The following is a 14,314-nucleotide window of genomic DNA, read 5'->3' as shown; positions in this document are numbered from 1 at the left end:
ACAATATGCATTTTGAGGATTGATGTGAAATTCTGAGGGGTTTCATTGGAGCTATCTGTAGTTTCCTTAATTATGTATGAATTTCTCTTCTTCCTCTTCGAATTCATGCATGTAGTTTATTGTTAGTTCTACTTACTTTGTATTTGGGCTTAAAAACTAAATGCAAAATAAAATAAAGATATTAGTGTATAAAAAAGATTATATGCGTTTATTCTAGCTGCTTGTGATGTCAATGATATATAGCTTATTTGTTACTTTTCCTTATCTGGTTAAATCTTCAGTTTCAAGCACAGTTGGATATTTTTTGGTTGTTTCAAGAGACTGCCTATTTCAAACTTAATTTTCTGATTTGAGTTTGTTTGGATGCGGAATTATTATGTGTTGTTAGGACTGAGCTGAGTGGAGCTGAGTGGAGCTAGCAGTTGGATCAGTTGTCACCAGGGAATAAGACCAGGTGGATTACATGGACCATGATTATGATGTAAGCAAATTAGAAGATAGACCACCTGTTGTCACAATAATGGGCCATATAGATCATGGAAAGGTAAATAATCAAAGCTCATAATCTCAATCTTATGAATAATGAAATTATTATGTAACATCAATGAGGAGGATCTAGCTAATTTATGTTCCTGATTTTTTGCTTGACAGACAACTCTTTTGGATTACATTCGAAAGAGCAAGGTATATGTGCACTTCTGCCCCGTTATAATGCTTAGAAATCATGGTTTATTCATGACATAGTTATTCCTTTGGGGAAGCATGTTCTGACTATAAAGGTTGTGATTCATCATTTCATCTAGTGTAGTTGCGAACTGAACTCTAACTGGTAGATATTTAGGTGGCAGCATCTGAAGCCGGTGGAATTACTCAAGGAATTGGTGCATATAAGGTGAAGGTACCTATAGATGGCAGGCTCCAGACATGTGTCTTCCTCGATACTCCTGGACATGAGGTATGCTTAGCAATAATTTTGTTTCTGCATCCATATCTTTTACCCTGATTTGCTCTCACTATGGAACAAACATAGAAGATTAGACGGTAGTAGTTGACCTTTCCAAAGTGACTACTGATTATTACTCTGTATGACAGTTTGACTTACATTTGTTAATTCAAAGTTAAGCTTTGAGTATGACACCTTTGAGTAATTTAGTGTCCACCTGTTAATTTGATGAATCAACCTCTATTGTAAATCTTCTTGAATTGTGGCATTTGCCCTTATGATTGTAAGGCATTTGCCCTTGTTTTCTTTAAGCCATGGGTCACTTTTGGACATATGGCATCTCTTGTAAAAGCCTTGTGTCTCTTTTGTGTTGAATAAAGTTTAAGTTCGAAAAAAAAAAAAAAAAAAAACTTTTCCTTTTGACTGTAATTTTTTCTTTTATATATATATATATATATATATATATATATATATATATATATATATATAGGGACGCACTCAGGTGCGAATAAGTGCCAAGGAAGGAAGTGCGAACGAATCAGCGCGTGACACGTGTCCAGATCTAATAACTTAAAAAAAAAACGCGGTGGCATTTTCGTAAATAATTGAACATCGAAGTGCAAGTAAAATCTCTTATAAGTGCACCTATTTTCACCTATAAGTGCATGTAATTTTGCCTTGTTAGCATTCACTTTCCGCAACCATTCATGCACCTGGGTGTCCTTATTACTATATGTGCAACTATTTATAACTATAGGTGCAACTACTTATAACTATATGTGCACCTACTTTCACCTATAAGTGCATGTAATTTTGTCTTGTTAACATTCATTAATCTGAGTTCAGCGGGTAGTAATACTCCTGAAAACCACTCGCAAACATTCATACACCTAGATGCAACTACTTATACCTAAGTGTGCAACTACTTAGAACTGTAGGTGCAACTAGTGCAACTAAGTATTGATGCTCAGTGTAAATTTTTACTTGCATCTATAATACATTTTACATGCACTTGTAATACATTTTCCTTGCACTTCGATGTTCAATTATTTACGAAAATGTCACCGCATTTTTTAAAAAAATCAGTGTTTCTCATCCATTAGATCTGGACACGTGGACGAACAGAATCCATTCCTATTTCGCGCCTGGGCGAGCCGTTCGCACCCGAGTGCAACTATATATATATATATATATATATATATATATATATATATATATATATATATATATATATATATATATATATATATATATATATTTATTTATTTATTTATTTATTTATTTATTTATTTATTTATTTATTTATTTATTTATTTTTATTTATTTATTTATTTATAAATATTTATATATATTTAATTATTTATTTATTTATTTTTAAAAAAATGGTAACTTTCCGAGACACCCACTTGTAAGTGGGTGTCTTGGAAACAAATTAATAAAATAATAATAAAGAACTATCCGAGGCACCCACTTGTAAGTGGGTGTCTTGGAAACAAATTAATAAAATAATAATAAAGGACTATCCGAGGCACCTGCAGCGGAGCAGGTGCCTCGGAAAGTCCGTATTAAAAAATTAAAAAAAAAAATCATTTTTCGCTTTCCGAGTCACCCTTTACGGGTGACTCGGAAAGCGGAGGACTTTCACAGTCTCCAATATCCGAGTCACCTGTACAGGTGACTCGGAAAGTGTTTTATGGGAGACTCTAAAACCTTTTTTTGTACTAGTGAACATTCTAACATTTCTACACATTTCTACCTATAAAACAATGACTTCACAGAGCCAAAACTAAGATGGGAGTCCATGGGGTTATACCTCTTCTTGTTCTCCTTCTTGTTGGGATTCCTCATTCTTCTCTACTTAGCTAGCACTTCCTTCACCACCTTAATACCTCAAACAACCAGACACACGCAATGCTTAAGAAGACTCAGAGGTTGGGAGGTAAAAGGAAGAACAAATGATCCAAGAAGATGAAATGAATGGAGGAAAATGAGGTTTAGAATGCTTACTGTGTTTCTTGTTTCCTTGGCAGACTTGGAGAGTGGAAATGAGCAAATGAAAGAGATCAGGAGAAGAACAAATGGTAGAGAAGGTTATATAGGCCCAAAACCCTAGGAAACTTGCCAATGATTGGTGGAGGGCAAAATGGTAATTAGTAAGGCTAGAAGATGGAATCAGATAAGTGTTGTAAGCTTGTGGTCCACCATACTTCATGAACCAAAGGCTAGAATCAGGAATTAAAATAGTTTGGGGTCAAAATACATTTTTCCAAAAATACTTTGTAGACAACCACTTTGTTTAGGTTTCTCAGATTTCTCCCGGTTTCACTCAGATTGACTTTTGGATCGAAAACTTGGTACGCGATGTACCCAAAAATTTAGGATTTTAGATTTAAAATAAGTCCTGGTATTGAATTTATTTAAAAGTAGCTCAAAATAATTTATTCAAACACCAATTTTATCGCCAATTTTTTTTATGGAGTGAAAATGGCTATTTTGGAATTTCTTAAAATCGGATATATAAAATTAAATTTTGGGTTGTCACATGTGGAGAAAAATGTATGTGATAATCTTGTTGGAACTCTTTTAGATATAAAAGGTAAGACTAAAGATGGACGCAATGCTAGATTAGACTTGATTGAAATGAACATACGAGCTACATTAGCTCCACGCCAAGGGACTAAGAAGACATATTTGCCTCCAGCTGCTCATACTTTATCAAGAAAGGAGAAAATATGTTTTTGTGAGTGTTTACGTGGAGTCAAGGTACCACAATGGTATTCATCAAATACTAGAAAACTTGTGAATATGCAAGATTTAAAATTGGTGGGGTTGAAATCTCATGATTGTCATGCCTTAATGCAACAACTATAGGCAGTGGTTGTTTGATGTATATTGCCTAAAAAGTTGAGATATAAGGCTTTGTTTCTTTTTCAATGCTATCTGTGGAAAAGTTATTGATCTAGACAAATTAGATGAATTGGAAAATGGCATTATTATTACATTGTGTCAGCTAGAGATGCACTTTCCACCTTCATTTTTTGATATCATGGTTCATTTGCTTGTACATTTGGTGAGAGAGATCAGACAGTGCGGTCTTGCTTATTTGAGGTGGATGTACCTATTTGAACGGTACATGACAGTCTTAAAAGGTTATGTGAGGAACCGATATAGACCAGAAGCATCTATTGTTGAAAGCTATATTGCTGAGGAGGTAACTGAATTTTGTATTGAATACTTGGCAGAGGTAGAAGCTATTCGTCTTTCTAAGTATCGACATGAAGGAAGAATTGTTGGGAAAGGTTAACACCCCGTATTACGACCTTCAAATCCGAATTAATTATTAAATTAATCCCGCCAATTAAAATAATTAAAAGGAATTTAATCCAATTATAATCCCCTTAATTAACTTAGGTGGTCCACAATGGATCGTGGACCCTTACCTGAACAAGGAACCTTAAACCCATATGGAATGGGGGAAAGCGGACCTTATTACTCAGACCTTGAATAGGTTTCTCTTAGACATATAAATAGGAGATTATGAAGCAGATAGAACACTTTCTCTCCCTTCCCTCACACGAAATCACTCGTAGGAACCCCAGCCAAGGAATTCCTCCACCAACTAGCCTAGGAAGGACAATCGGAAGAAGAATCTTAGAGAAGAACCTTAGTAGTCAAGGATAGTGATTAGGTCTAAGAGGTAACCCATATCTCAACAAAACCTATTTTCCTCGCTATATCTTATTCATTGGCTCCTTTGATATATGATTCTGTGCTTAAGTTTTGATATAGCTTTTCCTAGGGCTTATATTGTGTTTATGTGTTAATCTTGATGCTTATGTGATAATCTTGACGTTCTTGATACTATGATAAATTATATGAATGATCTTGTATTTTGATTGTGTCTAGAGCCCTAGGGTTATAATGTGGAATTTGTATTATGATGTTCTTGGTATATTTGGGTGGAATTTCGCATGATCGGGTGTTGAGTCTAGCCTAGGACTTTCAATATAGATTTCTTGATGTTCTTGTGATTTCGGATATCCCTGGATCGTTATATGGTTTATTTTGAGTCTTGGCATGTTTAGGAATCATGTTAGGATGTATTTGGTGTGATTCTTAGTTTAATTCCGTTAATTGAATACGTGGTGTTGTCGTGATGTGTTTGAATGTGTTTGGACATGGTTCCGGGTTACACGAGAGATCCTGGGACCTTAATATTACCAATGAGTCAGTGGGGGTTGGTGGGGGCAGGTGTGCCCGCCACCTACCCGCTGCCCTTGCCCGATCTACAGCGGGCAGCCGACTACCCGCCGGGCACCCACTGGATTGTGGACCGCCGCTGGCGGGTGGCCGGCGGGTGGTCCTCCACCCGCTGCCCACCCGCTGGAAATTGGCGGTGCGTCGTGATGTTTTCCCTCGTTTGTTGTTTCCCCGTGTCCCGTTGTACCCCGTTTGTCGTGTATAAGTCTCGTTTGGTGTTTTAGGCATCGTTCTAGGATTTTATGTGTGATACTTGTCGTTGTTGTTGTGTCTTGCTTTTTATGTGATTATGTGTTGATTGATTGATGATGATGAGTATCGTGGTCATTGCACAATGGCCAGTGTGACTGATGATGATGATAATGATGATAATGAGATTGTGATTGGTGGAAAATAAACTGTTGGCGGTTGGCACCACTTGTGCCTGGTCATTGTACTAAAGGTATAGGCCATAGCAGTGACTGTGCTAAAGGCACACACCCACCTTCGACTTGCTTGCTTTAGGCATGGGTCAGGTTATAAGTGTTGCGGTGTCATGTTAGAGCTATACGCGCTAACCCCTTGATATTGGCACTAGAGGTGCAGATCATTGAATGGCACTGCGGCACCATCTTGATATGTTGGTGGTTTAAAGGTGGTTTGTCGGTGGGGGCATGTAGTTGCCCGGAAGCATAAGGGGTGGGGATATAAGGGTGGCCTGGAGGTATAGGTTGGAACTGATATAAGGACGGAGGGGAGCTACAAGGTTGGAACTTGGTATAAGGTTGGAGGATGAATTGTGTGCTTTGTTGACTACTTGCTAATTGATTGTATTGAATGCCTTAGTGCCTCTACTCGTTACTTGCATGATTATCTGCCTGTTATGTCTTGCATTGCATGTTTAGGTCACCTAATAATTCTTATGATTATTCTATGATATTGAGTCTGTTAATATGCCCTGAGTCTTGATCTTGGATTTAAACTAGAGTCTCGTAAGTATATATGTATTCCAGTTTCAAAATGATTTTCTTATATCTATCTATATTGTGCTTAACGCGTTGGAGTGGGTTACCAGCATTATTCACTGACGGTTGTTATACCGAATGTTTTTCAGGGACAGTGAGTAGCTTTGGAGCGCGCTAGTGGATTCGTGGACTTTGTTTAGATAGTTCTAGCCTGGATGAGATGACCTGCGTGCCTTGATTCGTATTTGGGTATTAGTTATGGTTTATGCTTTGTTAGTTAGTTTAGCCTGTGCATCTGAGTTCTCAAGCTCAGATGTGGCATAGCACCCCGACTACTATGTCTAGTTTATGCTCTGTTTTGGAATTAATAAGAGATTAGCCTTTACTTTATAGGTTTTATATATCTCAAAATTTAGGGGTGTTACAAAGGTACTTGAGGAATCAAAGTGCACACTATGCCTCGTGAAGATGTTGAGCAAGAACATTTGTACATCTTGCATAATACAAATGAAGTCGAGCCATATTTAGAAGAACACATGGCCTTGATTAATGAGCAAAATCCAAGAAGGGCAGACATGTGGATTGTGAGCGAACATAATCGTACTTTTATTAGTTGGTTCAAGAATAAAATCTTGAGAGATGATAGCTATTATGAAGTTGTACGATGGTTAGATCATGGTCCTGGTATGCAAGTCATAGGTTATACTGGATATGATATAAATGGGTTTTCTTTTTACACAAAAAAAATAAGATGAAAAGAGCACTATGCAAAACAATGGAGTTTCTTTGGTTGCAAATTCAATGCACTTCAGTAGTCCGAATGATAAAAATCATGTGATTGCAGAGTTTTCATATTATGATGTGATTGAAGAAATATGGGAGGTTGATTATGTTCAGTTTAGAGTGCCGATGTTCCGATGTAAATGGGCAGATAGTAAACACAGTGTTAAAGCTGATGAGTTAGGATTTACACTTGTCGATTTGAACAAGGAAGGTCACAAAAATGAGCAATTCATAATGACATCTCGAGCAAAACAAGTATTTTATGCTATTGGTCCTTCTGATAAAAAATGGTTAGTTGTTCTTCATGGAAAGAGACAAATTACTGGTGATGGGAAGGGAGATGTTAATTTTGATATTAAGGAAATACCACCTTTTTCTCCAAGTTTATTGCTAGTTACTATAGATAATGAGATAGATGAAGTGCATACATCATGGGATGATCATCATGAAGGGATATGGGAGCATTGATTATTACTTGTAATACTTTAACTTCTTCTCGTGTTTACTATATCTAAATATTTACATTTATATTTATGTATATTATTTTTTTTGTCATTTACTATAATTTCTTTGCTAAACAGACATATGGATTCATCAAATCATCTCACTATTGACCAAATTAAAGGTACAAATACCATTACTAAGAAGAGGAGTGCCACTCAACTGAAAAAATTAATTTTAGGGTGTGCTATCGAAAAGAAGATGGTATTTCAATTTGATGGATTGGATCCTGTTGGAGAAAACAACGCCGAATTCAAAAGTTATGTTGCGTTGTTAGCACAAAGCAAAGTTCATATCACATATGGTTCAAGGCATGACGGGTTAAATTTTTCCTTAGCAAAACATTGTACTGTTAAATTATTCGACTATTACTGAAAAGGCTTGACTTGTGTACGCAGGCATGTCGAAAAATTGGCTGGTCTTGCGGGCTAAGTTATGTCAAATTTTTGTATAATTTTTTCAACTCAGAGCCACTGTCTGAGTGTAAACTGTTGACTATTCGATGTGGTTGACTATTTGGATGTTGATCGAACAGGTGACCATTTGTAACCTTCACGCAACTATTTGTGGTTACTACTCGAACTACTATTCATGGGTACTGCTCGAACTACTCTTCGGAGTATCATATATTCTGGAAGTGTTAATTCTGAATTCATAAAAATTAATTTTGAATTAATTTCAATTTATATTTAAGAACGGTCGTAACGATTGTGTTAAACTCTAGATTAAAGTTGCTGTTAAGGGGGGTTACATATCTAAAATTATTTCAGATGTTAATGCCATTATTAATGCTATTAACTCTTCATTCTCCTATAAATACTTGATGTTAGGCAAAGTGCACATTGTTGAGCATTCCAGAACACATTCTTGAGCCTTCCAGTGTACACTGTTGTGCCTTCTAGGAGACAATTTTGTGCTTTCCATGATTTGAACAGAATGCAAAAACAGTAGATTAGAGATGGTTTACTGGAGAAGATGGTTGGCGTCGTCGTGCATGTAGATTAGAAGCGCTATTTTTTATTTTTATTTTAGAGCTGTTGACATGGGCTATTTTTTATTTTTATTTTAGAGCTGTTGATCTGGACAGATCAAAGGCTGAGATTTCTCCTCACTTACGCACCTGAGCCCTTTCTGCTCACTTATGGACTTGAGACCTTTTTCCACCAGAGCCTAAGCCTATACAGGGCCGGCCCAGAGGGGTGGGCAACATGGGCACCCGCCCAGGGCCTAATGTTGAAAGGGGCCCCCTAACTTGGATTTTTATTTTTTTGATAAAGCTAAAGAAAAAAATTTATTGTATAAGCAAAGATTTGAACCCACAACTTCAAAATTATTATTTAATATTAAATCGGGTTAACCATTACAATCATTTAATATAATAATTCAATTAATAGATACTCCGTATATATATTAGAGAATGTTAAATTAATTTATTACTTAAGGATTAGTCCAATTGATTTTTTAAAAAATAAAGTCTTACAAAAATTATATGTCGATAAAAATTCAAAGTTATCATTGAATTATTTTCAATTAACACAATCTTTTGAACTATATATATAAACATTTTAACTTTATATCAGTGTTGCAAAAATCGCGCCTAGGCGCCGATTAATCGGATCGGCGCCTAGGCGCTAGGCGATCGACCTCCTAGGCGCCCGCCTAGGCACTCTAGGCGACCTAGGCGGTCCCCAAGCGCCTAGAGAGCGCCTAGCGATTTTTTCAACATTGCTTTATATATTAAGGGCCCTTGTGTTTACTTTGCCCCAGGCCTATAAAATGATAGGACCGGCCCTGAGCCTATATATATATATATATATATATATATATATATATATATATATATATATTGGTACATCAACTGATCAACTTATTCACCGCGTACATAAGTTTGATTTATCATATGGATCGGTCTCCTCGATCTAGCTTTTCATAATCCTTGGTATGTGTAAAATAAGTGGTGTCCGGAGGAAGATGAGTGCATATATATAAATAAATAATTGTTTTATGGAAATAAATAGCAATAGTACGTACAGTAGACAACAAGATGCAGGAACATGCTAAGGGTATGTATATACATTTGTTTGGTGTTGTATTTGTGTTACCACGTACACTAAGTTACGTTCCACATGCATTAATTTATATATGATTGTGAATTAGCAGTGGCATCGATCATTATTGTGTTGGCTATAATTTGTTGGTCATATCAAAACTCGATCTTAATGTTAAGCCTCAACAGCTGAAGCAGATCAAAAGCAAGCTAGCTACTGTAATGCTAGCTTGTGTTTGCATGCATTGATTTGATATCGATCTCAACTTAAAAATGCAAATGCATGGTGACTCTTATCTGATCTTTTTCAAATGAAAGTATAGATGTTTGGCGGGCCACAGCCATAAGTGCTGCTGCGCTGCATCAAAAGCAATCCAATCAAGATCGAGTCAGTACATACGTGCTAATATAGGCCGGGAATTGAATATAATGGAAATAAATGCTGCTGCATGTGAGAGATCGGATTGAAGACATTGAGAAAGTTAAAAATGGTTCAAGCTAATTAGGCTGCAGGTGATGATGGATGAGGGAATTGAGCTCGATCTTTCTGCTCCATCCATCTCGCTTATGCAACTCCTGGATTGGATTCAATTGGCCTGCAGGTTGTGATGCAAAGTTGAACTTGAATTGAAGTTGAAAGTTTTGAAACTTATAGTATAGTAGCTGCTGCAGATCGAGCTGGAACACAGCCGGCAGGCAGATGAGACACCGTACCAGCTCATCGTCTATCATAAATAAATTGGAATCTGAGTCCTTCAATTCATTTCTGATTAAGTTGAAACATTATTAATTCCAATTCCAATATTTAATTTAATGCTAAGCTAGCTGCGTACGTAGTCTGAGTGAGTACCAAGATGCATGCATGCTAACCCTATAAGCTTCGCTTTGCTTTTTGGTACCATATGGGAATGATCGATGATATTAGAATTTAGCTACCTAGGTTTACTACTTACTAGCCGGTCCAGTCGTGCGCAATATTGAATTGGCTGGCTATCGACACAATTTTCACTTTTCAGTTGATATCTAAATTAATACAGTCCACAGGTAAGAATAATCATGAAAGTGCACTGCTATTAATTTTGAAGGGCCAAAAGTGGAATTAACACTTACCATATCACACGCATGGGTACGGTATTTTAAAGTTATAATAAAGATGTTTAGACAGAGGAATAACAGTGCAGTTCCAATAAACAAGTTACAGTTTCAACATTGGCTTGGCTGGAGTGAAACAAGCCAAGCCTGCCATAGTCAGGTAGCAGATAAAGAAGCACTGAACTACTCACTCAATCCGTGCAGTATAAGAAAGAAGCACTCAATCTCCACTAGCACAACCTTTGCAACCGCAATGCACACATTCTATAACCTTCTCTTCCCTTAGATGCTTAGGGACTCTGCAAACACATGTTGTTTGGAAGTTGTGATCCCGAGGTTGCATGCACCTCAAACAACACAGCCGTTCGTAGCCAGGCTGCAATGCAAACAAAAAACCAGTTAGAAGAATTCATCATCTTTCCCCCTCCCTGCTGTATCATCTTCAGATTTTAAGGCCAAAATTTAGCATATCTATATAATATATTATTCACACATAACCACGTAGTAAATGCCGTCTGATCCAACCACACCTTTTTCCACTTCGCGATTAAATTACGGTCTGCATAACCCTGATCCAAGCAGAACTCAAATAATTCCTTGGAGATCTCCTTCCTCCTGTGGTAAAGGTCAAAAATGTAGCGGCTCTTCTGATGACAAATTTTAAAGATAGGCCATAAAGCCTCACACTTTCTTTTTCCATCATGCGGGTCATTCTCCGCTGTTCCCAAAAATTACAAAAAAATTAATAATACTGCTTTTCAAACTTCAAAAGACCAATGTCAAAAACAATAGGATAAGAAGAGGAAAATTCAAAGTCAATGTTATGCAATCAAACCTTCTCTCATCTTGGCTTGTAGTTCATTTAGAGTAGGCTCAATCAATTCCCATCCCTCTGGGTACCTGACACGGTTTGTCTTCACCTTTGGCATGCTTTTATCTGCTATTTAAGTGCCCAAGCATTAGAGAACATGGCATATTTACATGCAAGCTAAGATCTGTATTCTGTGTCATTTGAGAGAATTTATTTATTTTTTCTTTAAAATAATAAAAAGCTTTGCATGACTGAGTAGCAAAAGAAGCATTCATGACACAAGTATCATATCCAAGAGAAAATCCTTCTGAGATCAATAAGACACGCCTTGAAGATGTCACATTCACCACATTAAGTATAAGCAATCACCCAATACACAACAATGAAACTGAGTTACAATGTTACATATTCAAAATTGGCAATAAAGAAAAACTGCAAGTTTGCAAAGCCATTTTAAAATCAACTGATTCAATAGGAAAGTTCCTAACGGAGAAAGGCATGGGGCTCCAATGTTTTTCTGTATCTATACTAGATTGGCTGGTTAAGTCTAGATCAGGTTTTGTATATCAATATGGAGGAAGAAGACTAAGAATACATGTCATCCCAATGGAGATTATAAATTTTGAACCATTATGGAGGAAGTTGGCAGGTCTACAATGCAAAGCACATGCATCATTGAAGTGAAATGGGCATGAAGGATAGTTTTAACAAATATACACAACTAACACTACATTGATTTAGCATAGAATCTCTGACTTTGAAAAATTGTCCTTATTTTTCAAGTTTCTTGATAGCATTATGCCCTTAAAAAAAACAGAGAATTGACCAGAAGAGTGAGTTTATTTTCAAAAAGATTTCATTAACTATTGGAAAGCAATGGAACCTAGGACATAAACATTCAAAATAACATCAGTGAATTAGCAATATCCATTAGTAAATTCTATTTCAACCCCAAGGAGAAAACTAAACAGTTTTGCAGAGAGAGAGAACTCAGTATGGCACTAAAAAGGACTCCAAATCCACTGCACACACAAATATATACACTACATACAGTATAATAATTGCAAGACAAGACCCTATTCAATGCAATCTTTAAGCAAACAAACAAGAAACACTAACCTATCCACAAATACAGAGTCAACATAAGGAAAGAAAGAAAAAAGGATTAATCAGAACAAAGAATGTATGATATAAACTTCATTTTAGTGAAACCCTAACATTCCAAATTCTGCTCACCTAATGATTTGACTCAATTCTCATCAAATTCTTCACCTAAAGAACAGTATCCTCTACATAAATGTTCAAAGGCTCAAACCCAATTAAGAAAGCAAAATTGCTATTCAAAGTCTTGAAAACTGCATAAAGTAAAAGCATGGAAATTCCAGCCTTCACGATGTAGAAAACTAGAAATACCAGATGTAGAAAAATCCTAATGCCAATGATACGGACAATTACAGATATTAGAATAATTAGAAGTAGAATTTGGAAGCTTCTTTTCAAGCTCATAAATCCCATCTTTCAAGAATCAAGAACATGAATACTGATAAACCACAGGTGATAAGAGCCTAAGAAACACCTACATTGAATTTGGAAGTGAGACCTTATCGGCTGTCGCAGGGGAGAAGGAATCTTCCGTCTTCGTCCTCGGCTGCAGCTGCTCGCAGATTCGCAGGGAGGGCGTTACTGCGAGAGGCGGTGTGATTTTAGAAATTAGAACTTTTTAGGTTTTAGATTTTGGGGATTTGAATGTTACTCCGTAATATATTATTATTATTATTATTATTATTATTATTGTTGTTGTTGTTGTTGTTGTTGTTGTTGTTATTATTATTATTATTATTATTATTACTAGTATTTTTTACAGTGATGCATAGAATGGAATTGTTGTAATATATTAAGAATAGAGCAAATTACACTTTTGGTCCTGTGACTATATAGGGTGTGTTAATTTGGGTACGTGACTTTTAAAACTAACAATTTAGTCCTTTAACTATCACTTTTTTAGCAGATTTGGTCCTCCCGGCCAAATTGCCGGTTGAATTTGGCCGGAAAGACGTTCGACTTTTTAAATAAAATATTGGTGGGGGTAATTCGGTCTTTTTAATTGTTGAACCGAATTACCCCCACCAATATTTGATTTAAAAAGTCGAACGTCTTTCCGGCCAAATTCCACCAACAATTTGGCTGGGAGGACCAAATCTGCTAAAAAAATGATAGTTAAAGGACTAAATTGTTAGTTTTAAAAGTCATGTACTCAAATTAACACACTCCCTATAGTCACAGGACCAAAAGTGTAATTTGCTCTTAAGAATATTTAAATTGATATATAATTATTTAAGAGTTAATTTCACCAGAGGTCATTTATTTTTCCTGACAATTTCAAATTTAATTCTAGACTATAGTTATTAATTATTACGATTTATTCTGTGTTATAATTCTTACGTTAATATTCTTACTATTATTATTAACACTTAATTACTTTTAAATATTATTTTTACCACTTATATTATTATTATATTATTATTACTATTAGTTTCTTTTCAAGTTCTGTTAGTATATAATGGTCGTGAGGCACAATAATAATATAATCATAATTAAATATTCTTGTATTGTATTCAATGAGTCACAATAATAATATAACAATAATTAAATATTCTTCAATTCGATATTCTTCTAGGATTTCTATTACCATCATTAATTATTCTCTAATTGAATTTAATTAAATAATTTGACCAATTATAAAGAGAGATTATGAAATAATGCACGGGACAATTTTTTAATTAATAAAATTTAAAAATTCATTAATAAAACATAAGGTTCTCATAGTTTTTTCTTAGAAACTATTTAATAAAGCATTTTTTTTTAGAAATTGGTGGGCCAAACCGCCTACGGCTGTTTGCGGTGGATAGATCCCGAAAAAATACGCGATTTCA

General features: G+C 35.7%; 1 protein-coding gene and 1 long non-coding RNA gene across 3 annotated transcripts; one reads left to right on the top strand and one right to left on the bottom strand.

Annotated features, from left to right (window-relative positions):
- Window positions 1-477: 477 nt before the first annotated feature.
- Window positions 478-950, top strand: LOC109155195. Its single transcript, XR_002049873.1, has 3 exons — window positions 478-544; window positions 652-684; window positions 842-950. It is a non-coding gene; the product is annotated as an uncharacterized LOC109155195 (long non-coding RNA).
- Window positions 951-10,529: 9,579 nt separating this feature from the next.
- Window positions 10,530-13,128, bottom strand: LOC109155127 (protein BUD31 homolog 2-like). Of its 2 annotated transcripts, none has more exons than XM_019302862.1 (4): window positions 12,962-13,128; window positions 11,406-11,510; window positions 11,101-11,288; window positions 10,530-10,946 (listed from the first exon to the last, which is right to left on the bottom strand). In XM_019302862.1, exons 2-4 carry the CDS (start codon window positions 11,497-11,499, stop codon window positions 10,791-10,793), a joined length of 438 nt encoding a protein of 145 aa, XP_019158407.1. In that variant the 5' UTR covers window positions 11,500-11,510; window positions 12,962-13,128; the 3' UTR covers window positions 10,530-10,790. The 2 variants fall into 2 exon arrangements, with proteins under 2 accessions (XP_019158407.1, XP_019158406.1); XM_019302861.1 differs by having other exon boundaries at window positions 11,406-11,507.
- Window positions 13,129-14,314: the final 1,186 nt, after the last annotated feature.

This window comes from Ipomoea nil, unplaced genomic scaffold (assembly GCF_001879475.1).
Source record: "Ipomoea nil cultivar Tokyo-kokei standard unplaced genomic scaffold, Asagao_1.1 scaffold2694, whole genome shotgun sequence".
NCBI classification, from domain to species: domain Eukaryota; kingdom Viridiplantae; phylum Streptophyta; class Magnoliopsida; order Solanales; family Convolvulaceae; genus Ipomoea; species Ipomoea nil.
Note: the sequence above shows the minus strand (reverse complement) of the source record. Positions and strands in the feature narration are given on the sequence as shown.

Excerpts from the sequence above, each read along its gene's own strand:
- LOC109155127 (XM_019302862.1), bottom strand. The coding sequence starts at position 11,499 with ATGCCAAAGGTGAAGACAAACCGTGTCAGGTACCCAGAGGGATGGGAA. Across the intron at positions 11,289-11,405 it reads ACAAGCCAAGATGAGAGAAG|CGGAGAATGACCCGCATGAT; the intron begins GTTTGATTGCAT and ends TTTTGGGAACAG. Across the intron at positions 10,947-11,100 it reads TAATCGCGAAGTGGAAAAAG|CCTGGCTACGAACGGCTGTG; the intron begins GTGTGGTTGGAT and ends TTTGCATTGCAG.